Source organism: Apis florea, unplaced genomic scaffold (genome assembly GCF_048593485.1).
Source record: "Apis florea isolate Af1SG1 unplaced genomic scaffold, ASM4859348v1 contig_3496_pilon, whole genome shotgun sequence".
Taxonomy (NCBI): Eukaryota; Metazoa; Arthropoda; class Insecta; order Hymenoptera; family Apidae; genus Apis; species Apis florea.
In genome coordinates this window covers 4,877,711-4,899,648 of record NW_028256773.1, presented here as the reverse complement: position 1 = coordinate 4,899,648, position 21,938 = coordinate 4,877,711, and the positions used below count along the sequence as shown (strand labels likewise).

Below are 21,938 nucleotides of genomic sequence, written 5' to 3'. Positions count from 1 at the left end.
TGCAGAAACAAGGCTGGGCTTGGGTCGCGAAATTCGCGGGAATTTTGCGCTTTTATCGGAAAGCCGTCGTTTTAATCAGCGCCACCTCTTCTCCCCTCCCCCTCAGCAAACGGCTGTCGAAAATCGCTGACGAAGCGAGAGAGAAAGAGAGATTCGTTCACGTGATATATCCAGGAAAATTGGCGTGTACCGAACCTCTCCCCACTCCCTCCAGCACAACTCGAGCGCCCTCTGCGCCACGCCACGGCTACAGGCCTTTTCAATTTCGTTCATAAATCCGTAATGGAAGAGCCATTACAAGCTCTGCCCATTCGGAATGAAGCGTGCCGCGTAACAATGCTCAGCGATAAAGGCTTTCTCTCTCTCCGGTGACCGTGCCGAGCTGAAAAATTGTGAACTTTTGCCTGTTGGTCGGCTTTGTGTACTCTCTCTTCTTCCACGTCTTTCTGTCTTTCTTTCTCTATCTCTCTCTCACTGTATTTTGTGAGGTTATGTGTTCTTTTTCGTTCTATTTTTTTTTTATTTTTTGCTTTTTGCATGTACACCATTTTTGTAAAATTGGGTTTGAATTGTTCGAAATTGAATCGTCGATTCTTTTTATTATATACATATATATATTTAGTTTATAGTTTTCTAATGAATTTTTAGTTGTTATTGTAATTGTTATTGCAATGACTTTAAATATTTAGATATCTGAATGGAATTTCTTTCTTAGATTAGAAATAAAAAAAATTAGTTTTTCTTTTCCAGATAATATTAATATAATTTTTAATTGAAATACTAAATTTGAAAACGATGTCGTGTTAAACTTTTGAATAAATCATTCGAATGCATAAGTGACATTTAATGCCATTTCACGGCACTCCTCTTCTATGCGAGCGTTCATGTTCCTAAGTACTTTTCACTACCGGTTTACAACCTGAAATAGCCTCTTCAAAATAACTATCCATTTGATTCTCAAAAATTTATAAATCATCATTCCGATATTTTAATAAATTTTACTTTGTGTTATATTGTCTGGAAATAATAATCTCTATAATACATAAAAAAAAAAAAAAAAAAAAATTCGAACCATGAACATAAAAATAATTTTTCGTAAAAAATACGAAATCGCGTGTCGCGTACACATTCCTATCGATACGTCCTGAATGGTAAATTCAGTATAAATAGGAAAGTATATTGGAGAATGCATATAGTGCACGAAATAAAAATTGACCGGTGCATATGAATGCTTCTATTTTTCACGTGGTATGATTTATTAGAAAGGAATGTGGACGAGGGAATTTTTCAAATTTAATAAAAAAGAGAGAGAGAGAGAGAGAGAGAGAGAGAGAGAGAGAGAGAGAGAGAGAGAGGAAGGCAGTGAAGGCAAAAAAATAAAAAAAAAAAAAAAAAAAAGGGATTCAGATAGAGAGATAACGATGAAAAGCGAAAAAAAAAAAAAAAAAAAGAAAAGGAAAAAAAGTGATTATCGCGAAATCGGGCGCGCACTGCACGCGAAAAATCCATTTCATTCCGCGGGATCGTTGTTCACCAACGAATCTGCAGTGGAAAATCAATTCGGTTAATTGAGAGGGTGGCTACCCTCGTGCTATTTTTTTCTTTTTTTTTTTTTCATTTTTTTATTTTTTTCATTTCATTCTTTCTCTATTTTTTCCACCCTCTTCCTTCTTTTTTTTGTTTTCAATTTTCGCCTCTCTGTCGGTCACGGTATCACTCTGTCCCTGTCCATGGTAACCCCTCATCGCGCAAATACACGCGAGGAATGCAGGATTGGCTGGGTAACGGGCTGGACATGTTTATCGACATTCTGAAATGCCGTTCGCCCGTTTTTGGGTGTATCGTCAGTTATCGAGAGGGTAGAGAACAGGAGAAAGAGAGAGAGAGAGAGAAAAAGAGGGGGAGGGGGACTACGTTTACACCGCAACAATCAATTACACTGTAACGCTCGATGTGGGATTATTCCGGGGATATAGATGGTGCGGCCTGATTCTCGGAAGAATGTGCAGTTTCGGGAAAAATTGATGCATTAATCATGGGTTTGTTAGATATACAAAATATGTGGAAAATGTAAAACACGTTGTTTTAACATTTAGAGTTTTATACGATTTAAATTGGTGTTTGGAAACTTGTTAAATTGTTGCTCATTGATCTGTTATTCTCGCTGATTCTATATTTTTTTTTGTTTTGTTTTTGAAGATATTGTAAATGATATATGTCAATTAAGTTTATTAATAAATTGTTTGGTTTTATAAAATATATTAAATGCTTCTTCTTGTGCAATTGAACTAAAGTTCTTAATAAATCATATTTTGATTTTTAAGAGATTTATATATAAATATATATATAAAACTAGCTTCATATCTTGCACATTTTTTAACTTTGTTCATTATTATAAAGATACTAGAATATTTATTAATAATAATCATTACCTTTTAAATTTTAATTTATTCCAATTTATATAATATTACTTTTATACTAATCCTTTCTAACCTTATTTTCAACACTGCATATCTTTTAGCATTCTTTTAGCACTTTTAACAATGATACAATTCCGAAAAACTTCCGCTGCAATTAATAATCCATGAACTTCACACACCGATCCAACTGCAATATCAAATCTCAAATTCGTTCTATTCTCGATAATAAATGAATATTAAACTTCATTCAATTTATATTCTCTACACTCAGCAACTCTACAATTAACCTCGAATATGATCACCGGAAACTTGAGAGGGCGCGCGTTCCACGGAAGACCGTGGCGCTGTTTCCCCATTGGTCAGAGAAACTTTGATAAGAATACCGTGGTGAATTTACACAAAAAAATTACAGTCGCAATACCGGTTCGCCGCGAATGGTCTTTAGCGGATGGCCGACCGTGTAGAAATTAAATAAGGTGCGACCACAGGAAACGTAAACACCGGTGCCTAAAAATTCTTTCCTCACGGAATAAATCGCGAAACGGCCTGGCATAAGCAGGATCTCACGCCGTCGGCTGGTGTGTGCGCTCACACCCCGCGTGAAACGCGGAAACCAGAAAATTACGTCACACACCGGGTTGTCCTGCCACTGGCTGCTCCTCTGAATAATGCTCGCGGTATGCGGCCACTGCAGTAGCAGATGTAGTCCGTTTCGCAATTCCACCAACGATGTTTCGCTCTGTTTACACGCGTGCACATGATCCTTTGAAATTTTTTCGACAGATTGTTGTACTTTTTCGGTTCTACTAATTAATCCTCGAACTATTTATATTTTTATTTTTTTTCGAAATTAAAAGAAATAAAGAAAAAATTTGTAAATACGCGTGTGTGTGTATATATATATACGATTACTAAATTGAAATATTCAAAGTTGATATTCTTGAAAACGAAAAATTTTCACATTGAATCAACTACTCGGTTACAACACACTGTGCGAGTTATTTTCTCTTTTATATAATGATATCCTCGAGAAATTTTGCAATTTTCCAGTCTCTACAATTTTTATTATAAATTTTCACCTCGTTGCAAAAGCGAGGCGAAGTAATATTAAACGAATTCTTTTTTCTACTAAAGTTAACCTCTTTTTCTGCACAGTCCTGCGTCGGCACGTTGAAATCGGGAATAAAGCCGGGCGCTTCAGCGACGCGCGTGCCATCTATACGTTAACGCTGATTAACTGCGTGAAACACGCTCGAATTGCTTAATTTACACGTTCGTTTTGTCTCCTTTTTATATTCGTGCGCTGACTATTGACCGTTCCCTGTACAAACAATGCATCGTACACCGTTCTCTGTCTTCCTCCAACTATATAGGAGGCGCCTCTCATCGTCGAATGGAAGCGGCGAGCGCAGCGTGCTGTGATTTATTAACAGCCGCGCAATTGTTCCCAAATCGCTTTAATAATTCAGCTGTTGATTAAACGGGCCGGGTTCATTTTTACGCGTGATTTATTTCGCTACAAACTACTGTACGTCGCTCCTGATCGAACGAATTTTCTATTGACAATTAATTCCAGCGCAACCCGAACCGTTGACACGTGCAAAATTTAAAAAAAAAAAAAAAAAAAAAGAAATGAGAGAGAAAGAAGGAAAGAGAGAAAAGAGGAAATAGAGATAAATGAATATAGATGTGAAAAATTGAAAATATCGAATATTCCCCGAATGGAGGTGATGCTTTCGAAAATACGATATGTATTATCCTACATGTATTATATAAATTTATATATCTTTCAAAAGTACATGAACACTCGTTTATTTTTTGACGGATCGTAATTAAAATGAGAAATGAATTTATTATATAATTTTTCTTTCATCATTATACTATAAATATTACATTGTTGTCAAATCGATTCGATTCGATTTAAATTATTAATACGAATAATTCAAATAATATAAATTTTCGATTAACATTTTATTAATTTTATTAACGTGTTCGAATACTTATGAGTGTTGTTGTGATAAATATGGTGATAAATATTGTTTGATATTCTTAGAAGATTTGTTCGAGTATTCGAATAAAGATATATGTATGAAAATAAAAATAAAGGTGTAATATCAGCTAAGAAAAGCATACTGTTTACAACGAGTGGATATTCGTATACTCACCACTTTGAGCTTCGCTTGGATCTCGCGAAGTTTTCGCCTAGCAAGCACTTGTATGTGCGAAGAGACCTGCTTTCGCGTCCTCGTCTTGCCTGTTCTCAGTTTGATATAACGGGCAATCAGCTCGTTCCGACCTGAAACAGGGAAAGATGCTTGGTTAATTGGAAATCAATCCTTGATTAACTGATCTATTCATAATGTTAGAAACACGCTAATTTTGCTTTTGTCATTGCTTCTTTAAAATTGAAGAAATTAATTATCGTTACAAGTATTTAAAAATAACTTGTAAAATAAGATTCACAATTTATTTCTTTTACACAAAATATTTATTATTAGGAAAAATTATGATTCTATATTTTAATAATAATAATTCTCTATTTTAAAATATGCAGACACTTTTGTCCGATCAAAAGATTACGTGCATAATATATTTTTTTTTCTAATTTATAATTCATCTGTTATAAAAATATCTCTCATTATAATTTACTTTTCAAAAACTCTATCATATATACGAATTTAAAAAAACCAGTTGAATTTTGGTGAAAAAATAATTTTCATTAAAGTTTCAGATATAAGATTTTTGTATTAAATTTATATAAAAAAAAAAAAAAAAAAAAAAAGAAAAGAAGGAAAACATTAAGATCGATTGAAAAAATTCTTCGTTCAAGATGTACACTTGCAACAAACGAAAGTGAAAGACCAGATGTTGAAAACGTAAGTGAGTTTTCGCAGGCTCCGATGGCTAAATAATCTGCACCATTTCAAGGTCTTGCTCTTCATTTTCGTAACAGTGCGCGTGCTTCGCCCAAAATGTCCTAATAAATCTGCACGGGTGTGTATCAAAGCAAACGCGGAACGTAAAGTAGCGAAACATCTTCTATGGACAATAATCGAAGTATGGGGAATTTCAACATCCTCTAATAAAGCTTTTCCTGCTTGACGAGAAACGGATACACTGTCAGATACAAATAAACTCTCGATGCATGTGGAAATTGACCTCGAATGTTTCTTAAAATTAACCGAAAAATTACTTTGCGTTAGACACGATGAATCTGGTGAATCAGATGTCTTTGAATATATATATATATGTTTTACAATTGATTTTTATCAGAAGGGATATTAATAAATAAAAATTTCGTAAAGGAGGAAAGTTTAAACGATTATTTCCAAATTCGTTAATTATTACTTGAATTTTATTAACTTGAAAACAACCACGATCAAAAGTTCAACAAGAGACAAAAAAGATTATTTATTTTACAATTCTAATAATAATTCAATGGGAACGATTCTTTCATAAAATCTCGAATCGAAATTATTGAAATCACAAAAGGTGCAGAAATTGTTTAATCACAGATTCACGAAATGAAATCGTATTTTTTTCGCACGGCTCAATAAACCATGATAACATTATTGTACATTTCGAGAATGCGAAGAGGGAAAAAAAAGCGCCACTCGATTCAATCGGTTTCGATTTCCATTATGAAAAATAGTGGAAAAAACAGAAGAAAAAAAAAAAAGAGAAAAGAAGAACGATCAACGCTGGCACGATTCAATAAAAAATTAAAAAAAAAAAAGAAAGAAAGAAAAAAAGAGGAAAAAAGAGGAAAAAATCGGTCGAACGTGCAAATAAAACGTCCGCTCATTGTCGACCCTTCCGTGTTTTCATCGGCCCTCGAAATCTGAATGCATCCCACACTCGAATTAATTCGAGTTCACAGTGCATTTCATCCTCTTGAAATTCAACTGGATCAAGCTAGTTATTTTACAATAAAAATTTTTTCTTTCGTCGACGTTCGTTTTTCTTTGTATCAGACTGACTGTTCTACGAGTACTCTTTTTCTATAGAATTGTCTATAGTAATATTTTTTTTTTTTCTAAGTATATTTGTTTCATTCGAATTAAAAATTTCCAAAAAAAGAAAAGAAAAATAGAAAAAAAGAAGAAATAAATAAACCTATCTGTTTGGTCAAACATTTCGTGTCTATTTACGGAGAGAAGAACATCCCATAAAATTTCTTGCGAGTCGAAAGCTTTCGAAACGGTTGGACGATTGAAAAATGTCCGGGACCGATGCAATCTCAACGGGACAATCCGGCGGGAAATGACAAGCGATATTCGATCGTGAATGTAATCTAAGAGGTAGGAACAAAAATGAACGAACGAAAGAGATGAGAATAGGAAGAGAGGGGTTGGTACGGGTTGAACGATGAATTGATTTCCAACCGATTGAATCGAGTAAATGGCATAGCATGTGTGGCACCTTATCGTTGCTTAGATTTCACAGCCGTTAAGACTTTACGGCCGCGCCTGTAAAACTGGCGCCAGACGACATCAAACGTGTCGTAATTGAAATAACGTTTACTGTGTTGTAACCAGAACTATGCCACTTCGATGCACGATTGTTCGAAAAAAAATCCTCGTCGATTGTTTTGTCTGTGATTCTATAAAATCGAAAGAGCGAGAGTGTTGGTTGAACGAGGTCATTTCCAAGTTATTTTGCTTGTAATTTATATTTACTTACTTTATCATGGTTCAGTGTAGTGACATGCATCCTTCGTCAAACATATACCTATCGTTTACTATTCGGCACTGTTCGGCAACAATCGTGATTATACATTCGAAGAAGCCACCAATTGGCTAACGTCATTTAACCGCGCATGCGTAAATAGTAAGAACGAAGAAAATACAATTCGAGCAAGATAGAGAGTATTTAACCTACAATTAATTAAAAAAATCTAATATTTGTCTTGGAAAAAATAATCACCTTCATAAGAATAACAAAAAGTTTATAATAACCATAAAGCAATATCTATTAAAAATTTATCTAAATTATTTATAAGTAGAATAATCGAACTCTATCCATGCACGATTGAAAATTATAAAAATATTTTTTACATGTTATATTTCGATAGTACAATTTTAAATCATTTATTACACAATTTAAAATCAGATTTCATCTTGTAATCCTTTATAGAAATAACTGTTGCGAAGAAACTTATAATCTCTGATTTCCTCGAATCGAAATACGAATCTTTCAAAGCATATAATTCTTCGCACTTTGAAAATTTGCGAAAAAATTTTTTTTCGTTTCACAGGCGATATCTCGCGATACATCCTCGAAGACGTTTCGGACAGAGGATGGTTGGTGATGCTTCTTAGCAAAGGAGACGAAGAGAAAGCGGACAATGCGAGAGGGGGATAACGGGAGGGTGGCGTGGCGAAGGAGGAAGCAGAAGGGGAAGGTTACGGAGAACTCTGAAGCATCGGGAGGAAAATATTCGAGATTCCAGGCGAACCGCGTGATGACTCAATTTCGCAAAGACCGTTAAATGGCCCGCTATGAACCACGCGCGCCGCTACTGGTCGCGTTCCTTCTCTGTTTTTGAAGGCCGAACATTCTTCGAACGGGGGTTAGTCGCGTCGGTTTGAATCTGCGTGGAAAATGCCGTTACAAAGAAGCTATTCTTGGTTCATTTGCTTTTTCCAATAGGATTGTTGTGTTAAAACAGAAGTTTCTATCATCATTTCGAGATTTTACCATTTTTAACGGATTAAATTGAGGTTATGACGTGGAAATTGTTTCAAATCCGTAAATTGGCTCGAGTAAGCAGGATGTTGGAATTATAAAAATTATATTTATAAAAGCTGCATTATCGTTTTAAAATACTATTATAAAATGTTACTATTTTGATCTTATCTTTGTATGGAAAACGAATTGCAGTTAAGAGGTTAGAAAATATCCCAATATATTTGTTTCATCCTTTTCTGCCTTTTTCTAAAATTTCTAAAGAAGTCAATTTACGTGATCGTTTCTTGCATACACTTGATTGCTTTTGCATTTATATAAATAACAAATATATTTTCTGCCAATTCATTATATTCTGTACCGATAGTATAAAAAATTAAAATATTTCTTAATGAAGAATGATTATATTCAAACAGAAGTTAGTAAGAAAACTTGATATAAAAATCAATATCTTTAATAGTAACTTCAAAGAAGAATATCTCCCTAGAAAATCTACCAACAGGGATCCGATCGATTTCAGAACGTAGGCGAGATCAACAAGATCACGTTCGATAGACTGCCCATGAACGGTCCTAGTAGGGAAAGTTACGATTCAGGAGAGAAAGAGAAGAGAAACAGAGAGAGAGAGGTGGATGCATGCCGCGACCAGCAATCAACGTAAATCACTTGGCTGATGCTCAATTTAACAAGAAGGGCCATTATGATCGCGAACTAGAAGTAACGAGCACGGAGGAAACGCTATCTCTGTTGTTCCTCGGTCACCCTATCGGTAATTCTCGCAGAAATCCATCGGGAGCGATGCGCAAAGCACTTATGGTTTATCGCAAGAAGACTCGCTTGCGTTAGATTACGTAACAAAAGGGAATCATGTTTCTGGAAAAAATTTGAAAAAAAAAAGAAACAAAATCATTGAAGGAATGAAAAAAAATTTCAATTCGATGTGAGTATTGAAATGAACAAGTAAATAAAAGGGATATTTGTTTGAAAGGATAATTGATTTGAGGTTAAGTGCTCACTGTATACATTAAGCCTGCAATTTCTTGATCTGTAATTTCTCAGCAAATAAATATTTATAATATCCAAATCATTATTATTTTATATATATATTAAAATAAATAATTCCTTTCTACCGATTTTATTTCAAAATATTGCAAAAATCATTTTTGTTTCGAAATTTTCGTTTTTCCACTGGAATACAATAACGTTTGAAACTTGATATTCAGGTTAACTTTGATTAAATACAAACTTAACTTCAAAGGAGAATGTATACGAAAGATGTGGATAAAAAGCGAATGAGAAAAACTTCGAATAAGAATCAGAAATTTTGCTCATTCTCCATCTGTTCTCCACCAACGCGTCGGCGGAAGATAGTCCTCAACCATACGTCTTGCAACGACCATGGTGTTAAGTGCATTAAATTCTCGAGAACAATCACGAGAGCGCATCTTCGCAAAAAGGAGGTGGTGTACACCCACGTAGATCGTCTGATAACGACACGTGGACAAATTGAAACGGATGGACAACGAGTCTCGTAAGAGTTGTGATTATAAGTTATGGTTAATCTTTATAATATATATAAAAGAAATTTAAAAGAGAAGACGAATCCTGTTAGTTTATTTAAATTAATTCTACTTTATAGCAATGCAACATATATTATTACGCCAGAAAATTCAATAATCATTTTGACTCACCATTATGAACCATCATAACCTAGCTTATTTATCACGTATCTTGTTAGTTGCATTTCCAATCGATATTCACAATTTCTTCAACTCACTTAAATATACTTGCTCAATAATACATCTAACTCACTCAAATATACTTCTCAATAATACATCAAGTAACGAAAAATGTACGAAATATTTTTTATTTACGACAAAGAATGTCAAACGAGGAAAGAACGAACAATCTAAACGGACTAGAGATTTAGCACTACTGCCGCCCTCTAGTTTCGAACACGTTGAACGACATCCAGAATTCCGTGATCCTTCGGCGACCGTCGGCCAGGCAAAACATTAACGCTCGAACGCTAATTAGTTTGACGGAGTAATAAGTCGAGGGAGTAATAGGTCAAGGGCGTACTTAAAGAGATAATTAATTAGTAAGGCAAGGCTCAACAACGAGCATTCTTGGCAATCCACTTTCAATTAACCGCCTCTCTCGAAGAGAACCGCCAAGTGCATAGCCACGTATGTTTGTTGGGGGTTCCTGGTTAAAGGCACACGGATCAACGATCTTGGTGCTTGGCCTTCCGTTGACGGAAGGGATCGCTTTTGACATGTCGAGGATCCAAACCATTGCAATGGTCCTCCGGGCTATTCCGGACTTCACCGCCGAGTACCGTCGTTTAATCGATGCTCTGCAAACAGTGGGCTCTATGCTTCTCTCCTCCAATCGGCGAAGTGCGTTTAAGCTCGTTTAGTCAATTAGTAATCGTCGAGCAATTCGATCGAGTCGAGGGATACTTGAAAACCGACCTTTAAGCTCCTTTCACACCGTCCATTCTACGGACATACTTCTTGAAAGATTTTTTTCTCGCGTCTCGAATTGGGCGAGATTAATCGAAGCGATGATCGAATGGATATTGTAGAATAATCGTATATACGATTGAGATATGATGTGCGATACGATAAGTGCTTAATCAGAAGAATTGGGAGTATTGATTATAAGAAGTAATGAGTATCGATTAACTCATTTCTCTTGTAATGCTAAAATTTCGAATTTTTCCGACCGTTATACCGGGATATTTCAACGGATTCATATTTCCAAGATATCGTCACACATCTAAGACAGCAAAACGAAAGCGTTCGCGAACACCGGAGTGAGTCGTCAAGCAATTCATCGGGTATATAAGACCCATTCGGCAAGAAATACCGTGCCACTAACACAAAGCGTCAAAAACCTTTGATACACACCAAAAGCTGCATATCACCCATCTTCCCCCCTCCTCTCCACTTTGATGGGCGTGTATACTCGTCTCAACGAAAAGACGATAGGGAGACGAGGAGATAGAAGTCGATAAGTGTCCTTGCGCCAGAAGGAGGATCCTCTCGCATCTTGACACGGTGACCCCCACCCTATTCGAGCCACGCAAACCCCCTATATATACCTAACCTACCCAACCCCGACTCTTCTCTTCTTCTTATCATCCCTGCGCGCCATTCCATCCATCTTCCTTTCTTTCCATTTTCTTCGCTGCTATGTTACCACCACTACCACCACCAACTCTCCTCCACAACTACTCCTCGCGCCACACGTACACACATATACTATCGGCCAAGGATCATCGTCTCAACGTTTCCCCCACACCACTATATACATACACGTATATATCCTGCACCAGCAGAAAGACAGAGAGAGAGAGAGAGAGAGAGAGAGAGAGACAGAGAGCGGAGGATTCACCGTCATGGCACACCATACCAGAACCCCCCCGTGCTAGCTCCCTTTCCGGGACCCCCATCCCCGTCCCCCAAAACCCGCGCGCCTCCACCTCGTGCTCTGTTCACTAATTGCACATTCTTCGCATAGTTTCGCCTCCCTCCGCCCCTGCCAACCCCCATCCACCCCAAGGACGGACGGCGAAGGGGGATTGTAAGCCCTCGACACACAACCAACCCCTTCTCCTCCCCCTCCCCATCCCTTCCCCTTCTCTCTCTCTCTGTCCCTTCCACACGCTTGTGCACGGCTCCCTCCCTCCCTCTCGGTCCGTTCCAAAGGATTTTCAACCGATCTCTCCTCATCGCTCTCGCTTCCTAGCATCGTATGCTCGCGCTATCTACCATTATATCGCGTGTCCTTCTTCTCCTCTCGCCCCGAGGTGTACCACCTTCTCTCTCTCTCACTCTCTCTCTCTCTCTCTTTCTCGCCCACCGCTTGAGCTCTCTCGCGCGCTCAACAATCCCTTCCACGGACACCACCGCCGCCGCCACCCTCGTTCAAGCATCCCCCCATACTTTTGTGCCGCTAACTCAGTGAGTCCACGGCTTTCCCCGGAAATCACGTGTGTGTGTGTGTGTGTGTATGTGTGTGTGTTCGTGAGAGCCTGTGTGTTTCGTGTCGCGCGAGCTCGAGCGAGCGTTTATGTCCACGAAAGGGGGGAGGGGAGGGGAGGTGAAGGGAGTGGGAGGTCACGGGACGATTCTCGTGTGATCCTTGGAGAATATGTCTAGGGACGTGGAAAAAAGGGGGAGGGAGTCTGGGGGTGGAATGACAGTTGACATTTTTTTTTTTTTTTTTTTGAGCTTGGTCGAAAATATTTAAGATATTTTATAGGCGGTGATTTTGAATTTTGAATTGAATCGAAATTTCATCTTTTTTTTTTTTAATTTGTTTCTTTACGTTCATGGAGGGGGGAGGGGGGAGGGGGGAAAAGGTGAGGCGAAAAGAAGGGGGATCTCTTTCGACCACGTCTGAAGAAAAAGAGATTCTAAGGGACACTTCATTCATAGTTGACACTTTTTGAATTGATCGAAAATATTTCTAATATATTTATAGCAATCTGTTTTTTGGTGATTTTTGAAATATTGAATTAATTTCACTTCTTTCTTTTTTTTTTTTTCGGAATAAAAAACTTCAATCTAACTCTTTCCTCCTAAAACTTCGAACGTTTACGTTTACATGAAAGGGAAAGACAAAGAGAATACTGTGAGATATTTTTCAGACAGTTTAAAGATATTTAAAATACCTTTCGGATAAATAAAAATTTCCGAATCGAGTTGCACGTATCGCGCAATAATACACATAATCCCAATAATTTTTCTTTTTTTTTTTTTTTTTTTGGAAAATAAAACAAAATTCTAATCTACAATCTTTCTTCCGTATTTTCGAATGAAACTTGGGGGGAGGGGGGAAGCACACAGCCGTGGAAAAGATTCGAAATAATTATCGCGTTGGAAAATTTTTCCACGTCGGATAATTAAATTCCTCCAACAATTATCCCCAAAGCTCTATCCCTCTAATTCGACGATTATCGGAATCGAAGATCTCGAGCTATAGACACCTCCCCCTCCTTTCCCCTTCCCCTTGGAAAAGGGGTCAGAGGGGCGACATGTGTGCATTGGAGGGGGGAGGAAGGGAGATATGAATCGGTGTGCGCGAAGCGTTTTACGGCGTGCGTGTGCGTGAGAAAAGCGTTACGCGCTTGTGCAGTCCCCGACGACAAGCGAAACGTGTCTGGCCTCGCGTCACCAAGCTTTACCGAGAGAAAATTTATTTTCCGGTTACAGCCACAACTTATCCAGACGCCTTTTACGCCTTCACCACCGCCGACCCTCCACATTCAATTTCTAATCGTCCGAGGGATGGAGGAGGCCTACCCCTAAAAATTTGCCGTGCGTGTATTGAACATCGTTCGTTGACGATATGGATGGATTTTGAAATATTCCTCCGCCTTTTTTTTTCTCGTATCTCGATTACTTTAATGCGACAATTAACTTGATCGATCTTAACTTTCATTTCGAGCGTAAGTGATAAAATGAAAAAGATAAATCGTTGCGAAAAATATTCCAATAAAATTTATTCACATGATTCTCGTTATAATATCTGGTTTATCTTTCAAACTTAATTCTGCAATTTATTAGAAATTTATAGAAGAAGAAAAAAAAAAGAAAAGTGGTACAAATAAGTATAATAATAATTATAAAAATATAAATGAACGAATTTGAATGTTTCACGAGCTCCACACAAAACGGAAAAAAAAAAAAAAAAAAAAAAAAAAACTGCAATTTCCACGATTTTCATTTTTAACGAAGGAAGAATATTTAACCGGAATGATATAAACCGAATTATCAATTCAAACCGATTTCGAAGCCAAGAAAAGAGGATAGGGGAGGGGGAAACACGATATACACGAATTGACCACAAATAAATCAAATTATCAATCCATTAATTTTATAAACGTGGGGGAGGAGAGGAAAAATTCGAGATAAAACAAAACGTCGACTCGACTCGCATGGAGGGACGGGAAGCTACGCGAGACGCGATTATTTAACATTTAATCAAGCATAATGTACCACTCTCGACACGGGTGGTGCGCGTTTCGTTTAAACAGCGAGCACAGCATTTAAATAAAATGTTTGCAAATAAATTCGGTCCGCGCACGATAACACGCGGTGGCCGATATAAACTGTGCCTCTTTATGGGCCACGGTATACATCTCCCCCTTGTTCCGCCGCGTAATTTTCGTGATGTACACGGGGACGATTTTATTCGATTGCGGTGATTTTATGGAGGAGGATGCACCAGGAAACGAGATTCGCCCGCGGGAACTTTCGAAAAACTGTGTTTCGCTCGTCCTGTGCTCGTTCATTTCCCCCTCTCTCTCTCTCTCTCTCTCTTTTTTTTTTTATCTACATCGTTTTTTCTTCTTTTGCATTTTTTTCCCCCCTTTGCACGGTTCGAATGAAAGAATGCGAATGGTACACGCATGTATTGGAAAATAATTTAAATTATTCGTGAAATCGATTTTTTATAGAAGAGAGAATATGTACGAATTATGGAATTGTTATTATTGTTATTTCTATGACAAATTAACACTTCGGATCGATTCAAAAGTAATATGATTCAAATCGGAGATTATCTCCTCGTGAAATGCTTCTAGTAAACTTATTAAAATTACGTTATATCGTCTACGAATAATTCATGTATATTCAGAAGTAAATTTATTAATTTAAAAATATCAATATTTCTCGAGAAACAAACTTTCTTTATTCCATTATTCTCAATTGAATAATTGATTTAATCTGGTTAATAATTGATTAATCTGGTAATCCAACCTCCAAATAAAATTCTCTAAAAATTCCCTAAACTTAACCTCTTTCCTCAAGAATATATAAAACTTGTTAAGAAACGATCTTTTTTATTCTGCGAATCCTCTATCACACTTTCTCAATTCATATTCAAAACAGATCGAATAGATATCCTAACCTTTAAACTTGCAATCATTGAAATACTTCAACATTCTCGATTAAAAATAAAATTCTCATCTTCCTCTATCAAGACAATTACATCATCGATCGAATAATACCGAATAGATAACCTAACCTCGAAAAAAAAAAATCTATATTATATTAAATCACATAAGAAATTAGATTGTTCAATTAAAAGAATTGAATCTCTTTTATTCTTCTATAATTTTTTAATCCATATGAAAACAGACAAAACCTAACCTCCAAAACAAACAAATATTCCCACGAACGTGTCAACACTTCAATATCCTCGATTAAAAATTCCCTAACCTCCTCTGTCATTCTTGCTTTGGAAAATTTAAAAATTTCCGGAGAAACAACCCCTTCGAAGGAACTTACCTACCCTCATCTACCCTTTTCGAGGTTCCAAAACCCGCGTGGATACTCGCGATCGAGGTAGACGGGCCGTAAAAGGTGATCGTAAAATGAAAAGGGATTAAAGGCAAGGTTTCACGGTGAGAAGGGTGGTCGAGGGAGGTTAAAGGAAGGGCGAAAACCAAGGAGTGTATATCCCCGGATTTACGAGCACGATAAACGGGATTATACGCCTTCCGTAAACCTTGAAACGATCTTTCGAGTAAGCGCATAGTTTGCGTAAGGCTGCCATTTCTCTCCATCTCTCCATGGAGAGAATCCAATCCCGCGTGTCGCCTTTGATTTCATTTTTGACGTTTCATTCCCACTCGTCTATCATTCTATCAATCCTTGATTTTATTTCGATCATTAATTATTAAATTGTTGTTGTTCACAACAACTGTTGATTGATCAATGGAATTGCTACGGATATTTATGTCAATTATTCTTATGTTTAAATTTCTTGTAAAATCTATTGATAAGCTTCTTGTTTTCAAGCTTCTTTATTTTCTGTAATTTGACTTGGAAAGATGTGGAAGAGAAGTGAAAATTGTGGATGAATAAGATTTTCAAATAAATAATATATTCTTTTACAATATCGTTTTTTTTTTTTTTAAATATTTAGTTGTACAGAAGAATGTTTTAGAATGAAAAAAAATTTTAATATCGTGTTCTACTTTTTAATTTAATAAGAAAAATCTTGATAAACTTTTAAAAGAAATTGTCAAAATTCAGGAATTTTTAAATTCTGACTTTTGCCATACATTTTTACTGTTATAAATTAATAAAATTTATTATTTTCAAAAAAAATCCAAAAGGATTAAGTAATCTTATTATGATTACAAATTACCTCCCGTGCAAAGAACTTATTTATAGGGCAACTTTCATTTTCAGAAATCCTTTATAGATAGAAGTAAGAAATCAGAAATTACGTTAAATTAGTTGCAAGAGTGTTAGAAGTATGTCTGAATTCTTAAAGTACGAGCTGCGATTCTTGCTACTTGGAAACTTTTGAATACCTTTGGAACTTAGAAATCTTCAAACTTCATAAGTTTTGATGAAGTTCGACGAAATTTCAAATGGCTACAAATCTACTCCCAAAAAATTACAATTTCTTTCACAAATAATTTATTACCAATACATAGAATTATGTCCAATATCATTCCAATTTATTAATTAATCTTTTCATACTATTCTTTCTGATATTCAGATATAATTATTAGACTGCAATGAACACCACTAAAAATATTCTTCAAACAATTATACTTTTACACAATTCTGTAGATTTCTATGCACTAAAATTTTGTACAAATATGTAAACATCCATAATTTAACAATAATTGTTTTCTAACAATGATATGTAATATTATTGATTTCAAATATATTCTTAACTACACAATATAGTGTAACATTACAACACATAAAATTAAAACATTATTACAAAAATAATTAAATATACATATTATATATATATATATATTTTTCTGAATAGAAATTGGTATTAATTTTGCCAAAATTATCATTATTTTTCCAACTACATTTCTACATTTCTAATCATAAAGATAAAAACACTCAACTTAGCTTGTTATTAGTTAATTAATTACCATATTTGTTATCCATCATAACATACATCTGTCACAGATAAATGTCATATATAAATATTAAAGAAATTTTTTTCCCTTCAATAACCGTATGCACAAAGCGGAACGAAATGAAACAACTATTAAAAGCTTTAAGCGGCTCGAAAAGACAGAAACGTCTTTGCCGTGTCGTTTCTTTCGGCCAACTTCCTGCGGAATACAGACGCAAAGAAGGAGGATGCTACGTGGAGTCAAGAAAGCGGCCAGGTATTTTAATTAGCGCAACTACGTTGTTTCATATTTGTACAAGCTGAAGCAGGCAGCTTTGCCGTATTACTGCTTTCCACGAGGTAATGAATATTAATTCGTGCCAGTTCCGCATCCCCTTATATCCCCAGAAACCGTCGGACATTGCTGTATCTCCTTTCAAACAGCTTTTCTTTTCCCGCTCCTTGAATTTCTTTCTAATTTTCCTTCATATGCTTCAATTTGGATTGTTATTTTGCAATTCGTACCTCTTTGATTATTGTTTGTTTTTAAAAACATGGTGGAATTGGATCTGGAACTGGAAATCTAATCTAATTGGCAGGTTTTTGCAATATTTAATTTTTAATATGTATAATAATATTTTTATACAATATAAAAATTAAAATGTTTACATTTATTTGACACATTTTGTTAAAGAAGAATTGAAGACAATTATTATCTTTATTCTTTTTTGATATATGATAATATATCAAAAAACTATAACTTAAACTTAGAGGATTAAATTATAATTGGTAAATATATAGTTGGTATAAAAATAGATTCAAAACATAATAGAATTTTTAAGAAAATCTTCATAAACCCAAATTTTAACTAGAAATCATAAAAATAATCTTCAACATTTTCTAATTACATTATAACCTATTTTAATTAAAATTTCTATAAATGATTTTCAGATATTTATCATTCAATTCAAAGTTTTCTTATAATATTATATTACAAAGTTAAATATTCAATATCTAAGAAATTTCTAAACAGGTCTAAAATTTAACAATAGCAGAATAAAATCATTTGATAAAACTTTCATAATCTAACCTCTTAATTATAAATCACAAAGAATGATCTTCAAATATTTACCAAAGACTTCTAATTCAGAATTTCCTTGCAATACAGTATAAAAATGAAATATCCAAATATAAATTACAAATAAAATTTCCTTAAACTCACAGATCTAAAATTTAATACATTGAAAACTTTTAACCTCATAACCTCAACAAGTCAAGAAAGAATATTAATCAAATATTTATTAAATATTTTCAATTTTCTTGCAATACAATGTAAAAACGAAACGTTCAAGTAAAATTTCTAAGCAATCCCTAAACTCATAGATTTAAAATTTAATTATAACGAAAATTTTTATAACCTCAACACTTAATTACGACTCACAGATATTCATCGGATATTTACTAAATATTTCCAATTTTCTTGCAATACAATGTAAAAACATCCAATGTAGAAACATCCAAATACAAAATACGAATAAAATTTCTAAACAATCCCTAAACTCACTACGTCAACACTTGGTAAGACGCGTCACGCCACTACACTATACAACAGCGAATCACCGAAGGAGATTTTGCCCGACGGATGTCTCGGTGTACTCGGATTGGCGAGAGAGCAAGGTGGCGGGCGAAATGTTAGAACGCGACGCCGCGTTCGGTAGCGTCGGACACAACGACGTTGGACCTCGGCTCGCCTTCTCCACGGGGAGCTATTATACGCTCGAGTTTAATTAAACTCCGCGAGATGTCAAAGGACTCGGCCATGCTGGCAAGACGGACAATGCGGACGCAGATTATTACATCCCTCGTCGCCGTGTCTTCTTATCCTTCTCTATGTGTGCGTGTGCGTGTATATGTGTATGGATGTGTTCCTTTTCTGTCTATATTCTTCTCTATTCAGTGTGTGTGCGTGCGTATGCGTGCATTTTTCGTTTCTAACGTAAAATATCTGCATTTTCTTATCGTCATAGGATATTACCGTGAACGTAATTCTGCAATTTGTAATTTCTAAATCTATGATTTTCTTCATGCTTTTCCGAATAATCTTTCAATCCAAATGTATCTTTTTTTTTTTTTATTTATGAGAAATTTAAAATAAAGATTTCATTAAAATTTTCACATAATTTTTGTTCTTTTATTGAGAAATTAATAAAAGATTTTCTACTAATTAATTTAAAAATTGCGTTTTATTCAAAGCCTGTTCCATTCAAAATTATTTAATCTGGAATAGGGTAATATGTTTAGGTATTTGTAGTATACCACTGGGATGATATTACTGTGTTTGTAGTTGGCGGAAGTTTAGATGAAAGTTGAGGATTTCTTGGAGAAATGATTTTGATGCTTTAGTTGAATTGCCGGGGCAGCGGTTTTAATTATACGAAAGTAGGTCGTGGAAGTTTTAAGAATCTAGCAGTTAGCCTGACGGAAAACATGTTTGAAGTGAAAAGTGAGAGGTTTGAATGAAATAAATGTAATAAATTAGAAAATTATATTAAGAGAAAAATTTTTTTGTTAAATTACTCGTTACATCTCCACTGCCAACTAAATTGATTTTGATTTAATGAAAAAGAAAATAGAGAAGAATAAATTCATTTTTACATTCCAAGTAATTTTATCATTATCTTAACTTTGAAATATTTCGTGAAATATTAATCCATTGTATCATAATATTTATTATTCAAAAAAAAAAAAAAAAAAAGAAAAAACAATACAACACTTACAAAAAAGAATACAAAAACATGACTTAACCTCAATCATTAAAAACATCTTTAATTCCAATGATATCATTAAAAAACTTGACATTCGTAAAAAAATATATCATTACATATTTTCTATTTAATTAAAATTATTATTCAAATTAACGAAAAATCAATACCTTCTGCAAAGAAAATATTTAAACTCTCCATACGAAACAGAAGTCGACATAACCTCGATCATCCACTTAAAATATTCTCGATTTCCACGCGAGTGATAACAATGCTAACAACATACAACTAAAAAACTTGTACAATGGTAGGAAAGGTGTCTCGTATCATTTCTATTCAAAACCATTGAAACCGGCCAAAGATCGTTCTTCAAGATCCCCGACAAGGACCCTAAATCCTCCACTGCCTGTGTTACGAACCTCTCGAAGCGACAGTTTCATCTTTTTGCGACTTGTTTCGCGTCTTTTCAACCTTAACACCGCGACCGATTCCCCAAGAGGAGAATCCACCGTGCCGTGTCAATGCCCATAATTTCACGCTTCAACAACGTCTCGGCATCGGATTATTGGATCGGATATCAAGGAAGGAAGAGAGAAGAGCGGTACACACCCGGTGGATCGTTGTCCTCCACCGAAAAGAGTCGAGTGGATGTCCTTACAACAGGACGAAGACCCTTGGGGGACCGGGAATCGCCTTGAAAAAGATGAAAGACCGATCGAAATTGCCGGCTGAACACTGCTGCTTCCGGATCTTTTTAAGTCTCGAAAATTCTTCCTCTCATCGTTTTTGCACTTTTCTTTTATCTCAACCTATTTTATTAGAATTTAGAACGGTTTGTTCGCGGGGATATCGATTTTTGATATGGATTTTTTCGTTTGAATAAAGTTTCGTTTCGATGAGTTGAGGTTATGTTTTCCTTAAATCCGGAATATCGTCGGTAACGTGTTAATCATTCTGATACTATTAGCATAATTTTCACTTGATATCATTTGATTTCAAATCTTAACAAATAATTTGAAAGATAATTGCGTCCAAAAGTTCGAATGGAATACGTTTGCTTGTGTGCAATTGGCGACTGAAACTTTCGGTCAACGAGTGCATGGTTCTTCGTCTAATGAATACTTGTGGTGGCCGGAGAATAAATTTTAGAATAGTATTAACTTTTAACTAGTTTCGTTCGTATTTTCGTATTTCACGCAGTCTACCAGTTTTAATTGAATTTATCGTACGAATATAATTAAATAAATTAAATAATCTAAACGCAAAATAAATTGTCACTATTTAAAATTAAATCCAGGAAATTTCCAATCTTTAAAATTAAAAAAAAAAAAAAATTTAACACTTAATTTCTAATTTACAATTTATTAAATTTTCATAAAAGTTTAAAGAACCACTATTTCTGACCATTTTAACGCTTCTTTACCCGTTAATCGAGTAAATAAAGACGCTAAATGGCATACATAAACATTTTTACGACGATGAGTTTTACGATGAAATATGATTTAAAAGAAAATATGATTTAAAAAAAAGATATGACAGTCTCCACGTACATTCTGTTGCGTTTCATTTCCAAGACGGAGGATACACAACGAAGGGAGGGGAAAAGGAATAGAGGAGTAAGACAGAGATGGGACAGACAACCACAAATGCGGTATGGAACAAGGTTGTGTAGAGGGTGGAGAGAAGGTAGTGTCCAGTTATTGACCGGCGGAAGGAGAGTGTCTCAGCCGACTACGACGCTTTCCCTCGCAATTCTGAAACCATTCTGATCCACGAGCCAGACAAATACTTATGTAAACCTCGAAAGATAACCTTTGTTCACGATAAGTGTTAATTAGTAGATATTCGAATCGTAAATGTATTTTCTACCTTTCTTTTTTCATGTATATTCTTTTATAATTTATACTATAATTACAAAAAGTTTGACAGAATGAAGAAAAGAATTTCTAGAATGTATTCATATACGTATAAGTATATTCTTAGAAGTGCCTTATAGTAAATATAGATTTATCATTTTAAACAGAGACTTAGTCATTAAAGTCTTTAGCCGATTTTATCCGATTATTACCGATTTATTCCGAAGTTAGATTACCGTTAATAGTTATATCTCAAATCGAATACTTCTCGCGATCTCGCCCGAACTTGCCCGAACTTGCCCGAATTTACCCGAACTTACCCG

The 21,938-nt window shown here is 35.2% G+C and overlaps 1 protein-coding gene across 18 annotated transcripts in view; it reads right to left on the bottom strand.

Annotated features, from left to right (window-relative positions):
- Window positions 1–21,938, bottom strand: part of scalloped (TEA domain transcription factor 1 homolog scalloped) — a 173,229-nt gene that overhangs the window by 10,571 nt on the left and 140,720 nt on the right. For 17 of the 18 annotated variants that reach the window (XM_086913724.1, XM_086913711.1, XM_086913719.1 and 14 more), the window contains one exon: window positions 4,586–4,716. In XM_086913724.1, the coding sequence (XP_086769850.1) occupies window positions 4,586–4,716 (131 nt within the window). Of the gene's footprint in view, window positions 1–4,585; window positions 4,717–9,799; window positions 10,042–21,938 lie in introns of those variants that run through there. The other variant, XM_086913726.1, reaches the window with a different exon arrangement.